Consider the following 9,495-nt stretch of genomic DNA (forward strand, 5'->3'; position numbering starts at 1 on the left):
AAATATATGTATATACATCTTATTTTTAATATAAATAGAATAAATAATATTACATTAATTAATAAATATTTTTATAATAATATATTTTGATAAATAAAATATTTAATTTATTTATTTAAAAAATTTCTCAAAATTTTTATTATTATAATAAACTATTATAATAAAATTTTTATTATATTACTTTAATTTAATCTTTCTTTTCCCTTTTTCATTTAAAAAAAATAGCCTTCAATAATTCTCAACAATTGACACATAAGAACAGCATATTATGTTGATTTTTTGGGTAAGCACCATAGAATCTCCCATAGCAAAATCCCAAAAGAAACAAGCTTTTTTTTATCAAATTTTTAATTAAATTTGCACGTTTCTTCTTTTTCTTTCTCCTCATGTCCCTTCTTTTTTGTTATTATTGCCGTTGTCATCTTTTTTTCAGTGCGCTTCTTTTTTCAATGTTGTCGTCACCATCACCGTCATTTGCTGTATTCTTGATGTTATTGTTATTATTTAAATTCTTTTTCTCTTTTTCTTCCTCCTCATCCTCTTTCATTATTATGGTCTTTGTCATCTTCATCTTCTTCTATACATGTTAAGAAAATTAAAGCACAAAAGTTTTGATGCATAACACATAAATTTTGGTTTACAGCATAAATTTTAGTATACAATACAAATTTTTGAAGGACCACATATCGAAAACATTGACACTCAACTAAAAATATGCGCAGCATAACTATATAGTCAAAACATTGACTCACCTATCAAACAAAATACATTCGCAGCAAAATTTGTGTATTATGTGCAAAAATTTGTGCTATATGCAAAAATTTGTATATTATACCTATTAAATATGCACAACACATAAATTTGGTGTACAACACAAAAATCCTGATGCATAACATAAATTTTTATATAGAGCACAGAAATTTTTAGATAACTACACATATAAAATATTAATTTGCCCAACTAACAAAATACATTCACAACAAAAATTTGTGTGCTATATACAAAAATTTGTACACGATATTGATAAATTTATGTTATATACAAAATTTTATGTCGTTATACTTTAAAATTTATATGTTATATCAATAAATTTTTGTGCTCTCTAACAAAAAATTATACTACAAGAAACGTAGAAGAGGAGAAATGATCCGTATGTCTAACATATGACCGCAATTTTTTTCAGTGGGTTTGCACCAACTTGTTTACACTTAATTACAAAAGCACTTGTACATGTAGCATCACTCAAACCCCAAAAACAGAGGACTGAAATTGAGAGAGGAGTCAAAACTCAAATGACAGAAAATGCCCATTATTCTTCCCAAAAATAAATAAATAACGTATGAAAAAAGTTACCATAGTCTACTCATTTACATGATCATTCGGGAACATAGATAAGGCAAAACCAATATCCGTATCATGAAAACCTTCAATGATTATGTTGTTAGAATTTTCTAACTTTCCTTCTCTCGTTGGGCAATTTCTTCTAATATAGCCCGTTAGGTGACAATGGTAACATGTCACCAATTGAAGCTTTCGGGACTTGATCTTGTCTTACTCTTGCTTTCCGATCTTCTTTTTTGACTGCAACCTCTCATCACATACAACCTGTTTGTACACTTACCATTGTTGGATTCAAATTCTAATTTATGTTGCTCTTTTATCATCAATTCCTCTTTAACATCTTTAATTGAGATGTCAGACGTACCATAGAGTATGGTATCACGAAAATCATCATAGATCCCAACTTGTAGTCTAACATCGGATATCATTCGATCAAATTCTTCTATGTGATTTTGCATTGACTTTTCTTCCAGGTATTTGAACTTGCACATTCGTTCCTATTGATGCAATTTGTGGACAAAGTATTTGCGGAATATTTTTCTTCCAAAGCCTTCCTTAGTGAATCAAGGGTCTTCATTTCCGTAACCTCTCACAGAACATTATTTGCTAAGCATGACCTTATAGTATTCCATGCTTTGACCATTAGCTCCTCTTTCTTTTCAGGAGATAATGCAGATGATAGTTTTTCTTTACCCTCTAATGCTGTTTCTGAACCTTGTAGAACCAACAATGGTTGTACCTTCAGTTTTCATAAGCTAAAATCCTTTGACCCGTCATATTTTTCCACTTTAAATTTGGACAGCACCATCTTGGATTCTAAATCAAATAACACAGATGTCATTAATAACATTACAAACCACAAGCAAATACAAATCTTCAATATATATCACTCAATGAATTTTACTCCGACCACAATAGATACATATCACTTGAAAAATTTTGAGCTTTGCCTCTTTGATGGCGTCCTTTGGTTAGAGGTTGGCTCTATTTATACAAGTCAGTCAAGTCCGCGATTAATGGGGGCAATAATTGCACTCACCTAATTTTCATCAAATCAAATGCATTAAATATTTGTTACAAACTAAATCTTTATCACATGAGTATAAAGCTAGCTGACATTGGTGACACTTGACACACAAAATTTAAATAAAAACTGCAAGCCCCACTTTATGGACATTATGACACATTATCAATGGCCATCATTTTGGCTTTTGACACAAATTTCACTGACATGTGTCCTCTAATTAAAGATGTGCAAAGTTGATATGTATAGCATAATCATATCATCTAACCAGTATTATTTATTTCATTATTTATTTAATTTTACTTTTTAAAATTTTTTACTTTTGTTACAAAAAATAAGAGGAAAAAGTAACCAGAAAAAAGAAAAATGTAGGGAAAAAACCCAATAAGAAAAATACATTCACTTAATAGAGTAGTCCAAAAAGTCAGAAAAAGGAAACCACCAAATAAAATGGGTCAGCAGCTCAAAAGAATGAGAAACACACATTAAACAAGACAACCAAGAGATTAGGCCAAATGCACCAATATGCTATCTAGTAACTTGATTTAGCATACTGGTTCTATGCTACATACCTTGTTGGTTGGTTTCACGTCTTTATATCAACTATTAGCAAAGACAAGGAATGCCAGTTACTATAGTCAAGAATGTAATGAAAAGGATAAACAGGGTTAAAGATTAATGGTATAATTAAGCTCATGCGTGCGTTGAATTGTTAAATATATATAGTTAAGTTGATTTAGCTTAATCTCAAAAACTAATTTTAAACATATCACCAATTTTTATAAAGCTAACGAAATAACTCGAAAAATATATTTAAATTAAGAGATTCTGAGTCAACCATAAAAATTAGTTCAATTATATAAGTTGAGGAGAAAAGTTTCCAAAAACTTAAAATCATGATCAACATTAAATATCTAGGCATATGAAAAAGTTGCTAGAAAGCTAAGAAAGCACACTAAGACCATAAGTGGGAAATGACAAAGCCCAATTACACCTTCGGTCACAAAAATGAAAAATGAAAAATCAAAATTCCCAACCCGCACTACCAGCATTTGTCCTCTACTCTTTAGCCATGACCAAATAAAAGGGTATTAGTGTAAAGAAGAAATTCTGTGAACGAGGCAGTTTGATATTTGACATGCTGCAATAGTTTATCATATAGCTCAAATTAACATGGTTCATAAAAACAAAACAATCAAGCAGAAGAAGAAGACCCAAGCAGGAGACATTTAGCATAATGTTCACAAAATGAACACTTAAGCTAGTTATATATCTTTCAAGTGCTAGATATATAGATAGAGTCCTACATAACTCACTCACACTAGCTACCATATGACCAAAATATTAATGTGCATGCACCGTGATGATGGTCATAGCAAGTCATGGCCATAAAGTTTATTTTTGTACATGAAAGCCTTATGTCTCAGGTTTGTGACTATCATTTGTAAAGCTCCAGTTATGAGTAACAATTATTGTGATACAATGATACTGGAATCATGAACTATGTAGAAACCAATTGAGAATGTAGAAGACTACACATAATTTTTTGAGGAACCACACCAAAGGGTCCACATCTTAGCAATTTTACTTCTTGATTGGTTCTGATTTTTAGAGGAACCACACCGAAGGGTGAAGGGTCTAAGCTTCCTTCAATTTTCTAATAATCAACCACAAAAATATAATAACAAGAACAATTAAATTAACAGAATAATAACAAAGTAAGGATCAGTAAAAACAACTAGGGAGAACAATGAGTAATAAGTCAATAGCAACATAGCAAAGGGGTTAATAACATCTAACACAACAGCAATTAAGTGATTAACAAGTTAACAAATTGCAAAAAAAAACACAGTAACCATGGCAATTGGCAAGAACACAGCAACCAGCAAGAACAACTAGGCAATAGCAAAAAATTTAGTAAACCAGAACAACAACAATTTCACTAACTTTTTTTTTTATTTGATACATCAACACTCACCATTCACCAAAACCTAAGAACCGAAAGTGAGGGTGGGAAGACCCCAGAGCAGTTCAACATACAACATACACACAAACACAGCCAAAATCAGAGGACCAAACACAACAAAGACATCATCTCTAACACCCCCACCCTTATGCTATCAAATCTAAGCAACACAACACAACATCAGCACAAAATACATACATTTAACAAAACAACAATTCTACTACAACAATAATAACAATAATGGGGATTGTTAGTCAATGAAGATGCTTCATTTTTTTCTTTTGGTTTCTTTTCCCTTAAGTCAACACTATATCATTTTTTCTAGTTTCACTTCTAAAATAAATTTATTGATGAACATTGGCTAAAATAGAATCTTGAGATCAAATATCAAATTGGGTTATACTTTATTGCAGAATTATGTTCAATCATCACTGTTACTGACACAATGGTAAAATAATAAACTGGCAGAAGTTAAATGGCTTTTCACAACCATGTACCAACCTGCATTATTCTACAATAAAATTGATTCCAGTGATTAATTACACTACAGAAACAGAACATGCACCTTAAAACTGACCTTTGAACGTTACTAGCTGCTAAGTGCTAATGCAAAAAGTGCGATTGTTGATACTGGTAGCCAAAACCAACTGGAAATTAAAAGAACTGCACAAGGGAGGAAGGAAATTGATTATGACAATAAAGTGAAGAGAAGTCAATCACCTAAAAATCAGAAGACTAGCAAGAATGGAGGATATCCTGGTAACCACCAAGAAGACTAGCAAGCAGACAAGTGACCACACGAGAAGTCAATCACCTAAAAATCAGAACCAATCGTGAATCAGAAGCTAAAACACCAAAATTGGAACCCAAAACCCCCCAAATTTCACATAACCAATTGAAAATCGAAACATACCTTCTCTGACTCGATTAGCCATTGTAGTTCATCATCACCATCATAGCCATACATATCTTCAACAATGAAAAGAGGGAGCAAGTGAGAACAAGTGAGAAAGAGAGGATAGAGAGTGAGACAAAGAATGATGACCTGGTGAGCGCACAAGACCATGGTGAGCGGCAACGATGAGAGTAGACGAAGGTGAGGAAGAAGATGAAATGGGGTGAAAACGAAAGAGAACAAGGAAGAAGTGGCGTGAGAATGAAGGAGAACAAAGGCAGTTTGGCGTGAAAACAAAAAATTCATTAAGGTGAAACTTTTTGTTCTTGGCATGTATAATGAAGTTCATTGAACTAACTGGTTTAAATAGACATGTCCTTTGACTGAATTCAATTGCATTGTTTTGGTTGCATAATGGCAAGATTACCAGTAATCACTGCAGGAGCAAGACCCGTCCTTGAAATGATGAAACCTAGTGGTATCCCTAACAATGATTTCTCTTCCTTCTATAGCTGATATGTACTTTATTGCAGTGTGGCAATCTCCACAAACTCTCAAGTTCTTGAATACCCTGATTGGAACACCTAATGGTACCTTTAGAAGTCCAAATGCAATTGCCAATTTCTCACTGTGCCATAGAAGAAGCTGTTCTTTCAGCTCCTCTTCCACATCATGCAATGCAAACTCAAGATCCGGAATATAGCCAGCCATCTTCATTTTTTTCTCCAATTCATTTAGTTTTTTATGTATAGAAACCAATTCTGGGTGCAATCGGTCGCTTGACCGAAACTCATGCACCACACTCTTTATCTCAATCCAACTATATCCAGGTGCCTTCACTACATTATTGTCTTTCATCGATCTCCGAATCCTAGCAACATGCTCCCATCTATTTTGTGCTGCATAAATATTGGCCAATTGAACATATCCAGTTGCACTACTAGGATCAAGTGCAAGCAGATTCTTGGCAGCAAACTCAGCCAGATCTAGGTTCTTATGGATCCTACAGGCTCCCAAAAGCGTTCCAAAGATGGCAGGATGTGGCTTAAACGGCATACTTTTTATCAAGTCTGTTGCCTCAGATAACCTTCCACGTCGACCGAGAAGGTCAACCATGCAAGCATAGTGTTCTGGCCTAGCTTCAATTCCATAATCCCTTATCATAGCATCAAAATATTGGACCCCAAGATCTACAAATCCTGCATGGTTACAAGCTAAAAATACTGCTACAAAAGTAATCCAATCTGGCTTCATGCCATCATTTTTCATTGCATCAAATAACTCCAGAGCTTTTTCACCAGCTCCATGTTGTGCATAACCAGAAATCATTGCGTTCCATGATACAAGGTCTTTCCGTTGGATCTGCACAAACAATTTCGACGCGTCCTTCAGCTCCCCGCATTTGGAATACATGCTAACCAATGAAGTTCCAGCTGTGGTGTCACTACTCAATGGAGATTTACAAACTAACTGATGAACTTGTCTACCAAGTTGCAATGCTGATAGGTTACTACAACCCAACAACACACTGGTCAAGCTCACAGCATTAGGCTTGGCCCCAGTCTCTAACATTGTCTTGAAAAGCTTCAACCCATCTTCTGCCCTGCTATTATCAACATATCCAGCTATCATAGCATTCCATGTCACCAAAGTCTTCTGAGACATTTCTTGGAACAATTTCTCAGCAGACTCAACCCTGCCAAATTTCATGTACCCAGTGATCATGGCAGTCCAGGTAATCACACTCTTCACAGTTGCAGCATAAAAGCACTCCACTGCAGAATCCAAGTCTCCACAAGCCACATACCCCGACACCATCGCACTCCATGAGACCGTATTTTTCTCTGGCATTGCCAAGAACATCATGCGCGCCTCGCCCATCAATCCAATCTGAGCATAACCTGAGATCATTGTGTTCCAAGATGCCGTATCCTTCACAGGCATTACATCAAAGTAAGCACGGGCTCTGTGGATGCCAAAATTGTTCAAATAACACGCCAGCATGATATTATAAGACACACTATTCGGTTCAGGAATTTTATCAAACACTTGGCGTACAACTTCAAAATTCCCAAGATTCTTGGCATAGCCAGCAAGGATCGAGTTCCAAGTAACGGTGCTCTTCACTGTCATATTATTAAACACTTGGAGAGCAGAATCCATGTCACCCAATCGAAGGAAATTGGCGATGAGCTTGTTGGAGGCAACGACATTGTTGAACATGCTCTGGTTGAACCGTGATGGGAGCGGGGTTACTGACATGGCAGAGCCACAACCGAGGCCGGAGGAGGAGGACACGTGGCATTTACTCAGCGTTAAAACAAAGTTCCTAACAAGCCCTGAATAATACATGAATCGATGGCTTTGTCCTTAGGGGGCCTTGATTCTTAGTTGTTTCTTTGTGTTCAAGAGCTTATGCAGCTGTAGTGGCGGGAAAATAAACTGGTGTGAGTGCTTAGTTATTTGTTTGGTTATTTTTAAAGACTTCAACTAGGAGCTAACTTTCTTTTAGCCAACAGTCAATTTTTTTTTTAAATTTTAAAGAGAAAATATAAGGAACCAACTTTTAGCCAACATTAGTCACCTTTTTCTTTAGTTCTAAAATTTCTCATTCTTTTTGGAGGATTTATGATTTAGAATTTAGAGTTAAAGTTTTATGATTTAGGATCTAAAGTTTGAGTTAAACAAAATAATTTTCAAAAAAGTTGATGTTAGTTAAAAAAAATTGTTTCCCTAACATTTATCAATTTTAAATTCTAAATTTTAAACCTTAAACCAAAATCTTAAATTCTATATCCCAAATTCTAATGTTAGTTATTTTCATTCTCTATACTTTTCAGTTTAGAAATGTTTATTTCTCTATATTTCCATTCGAACCAATATTCACACCACAAAAACAACCATTCAGTCCCAAAAGTTCATTTAAACCCTTTTCATCTTGCATCCAATTCACAAAACATACACGGACCAATACCATCAAACATTCAGCCATAAGTCAAACCACATACTAAACTAATCAAAGTATCAAACACCCAAAGCATAAACATTTTCAAACTCATTCAATCACTCTAAAATCTACCACATAAATAGTAATGTAATTTTCTTTTTCTGAAAGAGAACTAAAAAGAAATACCTCTGCTACGCCGCCGGTCCTCTCTTCCATCTCCGAGGATGAATCCCTTCCGGTGATCTTTCCGGCGTCGCCATCTTGTTGCCGAGCTGCTACGTCTTCACTGACAGCAGCAACACTATCACCGCCGAGCCTCTCTTTTCCTCTCTGTTCTCTAGACCGGCGTGGCCTCTTCTTCGTCTTTTGTCTCTTCGCGATCTCTCTCCTTCGCCGGTGGGAGCTCTCTTCTTCCCCTGTAGCTTTTTCTTCTCTCTTCCCTCTGTTTTCGAAGCCACTCCCCCCTCCGTTCTGAGTTCCGACTCCCCGGGGCCCCCTGTTATTGTGTATTATTTATTTAAGAGAAAAAAAAAATCTTAAACTGCCCTCACAGTTACTTCGAAAAAGGCAACGAAGTTCTAAAGAAAAAACTTCAATATTTTTTTATATTAAGGGTATTCGTCGAAGGATTGACAGACTTGTTTTGTTTTGAGTCTCCTTATTTTTTTAAAAATAATGGTTAGGACCGTTTAATTTTTTTATTATTTATTTTAAATATATTAATTGTATAAAATTAAAAATATTAATAATTTTTAAATTTTTTATTTATAAAAATTAAATACAAAATATATTAATAATTAATGTGTCATATAAATATATTTTAAAAAAAAATTATTGAGTAAGAGAGAATCTCACAAAATTAAATATTAAAAATTAAAAAAAAATTATTAAAAATTTCGTAATCTTTCAAAAACATTATCAAGAGTTAAAGATAAGTATTAAATAAAAATTATACAAATATCATTTATTATTTGTCTAACAAAACTTGTTAATAATTATAAACTAAATTAGGTACTTTTATTAAATTTTAACAAAATAAATTCATAAACCATAATAAAACATACAAAAATATAATTCATATCGTTTTATCACAACTCTTAACTTAAATTTTTGCTTGTCTGTAAGCAAGCCTAAATAAGAAATCACAGAAAAAAAAAATTTTTTCTGTGTGATCGATACTATTACGATGGGTAACCGGAGATGGTGGGCTGGACTCGTTAGGTTGGCCCAATCGTCTGAAGAAGGAAGCCTTCGAGCGGGTCTGCGCCTTGGGGGCCTCCGTCTGACTTGTGAGTATGAACGAGTGGGGGGTGGTACCTGCA

At 34.2% G+C, this 9,495-nt stretch overlaps 1 protein-coding gene across 9 annotated transcripts; it reads right to left on the reverse strand.

Moving 5' to 3' along the window:
* Positions 1-1,136: 1,136 nt before the first annotated feature.
* On the reverse strand, positions 1,137-8,793 carry LOC112775747 (pentatricopeptide repeat-containing protein At4g16835, mitochondrial). 9 transcript variants are annotated; one of them, XM_072227188.1, is made up of 7 exons: positions 8,360-8,793; positions 5,377-7,647; positions 5,245-5,300; positions 5,052-5,145; positions 4,909-4,961; positions 2,292-2,380; positions 1,137-2,157 (listed from the first exon to the last, which is right to left on the reverse strand). In XM_072227188.1, exon 2 carries the CDS (start codon positions 7,576-7,578, stop codon positions 5,650-5,652), a length of 1,929 nt encoding a protein of 642 aa, XP_072083289.1. In that variant the 5' UTR covers positions 7,579-7,647; positions 8,360-8,793; the 3' UTR covers positions 1,137-2,157; positions 2,292-2,380; positions 4,909-4,961; positions 5,052-5,145; positions 5,245-5,300; positions 5,377-5,649. The 9 variants fall into 9 exon arrangements, with proteins under 9 accessions (XP_072083289.1, XP_072083291.1, XP_072083292.1 ...); XM_072227190.1 differs by lacking the exon at positions 5,052-5,145 and having other exon boundaries at positions 4,909-4,994; XM_072227191.1 differs by lacking the exon at positions 5,052-5,145 and having other exon boundaries at positions 2,264-2,380; positions 4,909-4,994.
* Positions 8,794-9,495: the final 702 nt, after the last annotated feature.

This window comes from Arachis hypogaea, chromosome 19 (assembly GCF_003086295.3).
Source record: "Arachis hypogaea cultivar Tifrunner chromosome 19, arahy.Tifrunner.gnm2.J5K5, whole genome shotgun sequence".
Classification (NCBI taxonomy): Eukaryota; Viridiplantae; Streptophyta; class Magnoliopsida; order Fabales; family Fabaceae; genus Arachis; species Arachis hypogaea.

Bases quoted from the DNA above. Each gene is read 5' to 3' on its own strand.
- LOC112775747 (XM_025819581.3), bottom strand. From the start codon at position 7,578: ATGTATTATTCAGGGCTTGTTAGGAACTTTGTTTTAACGCTGAGTAAA.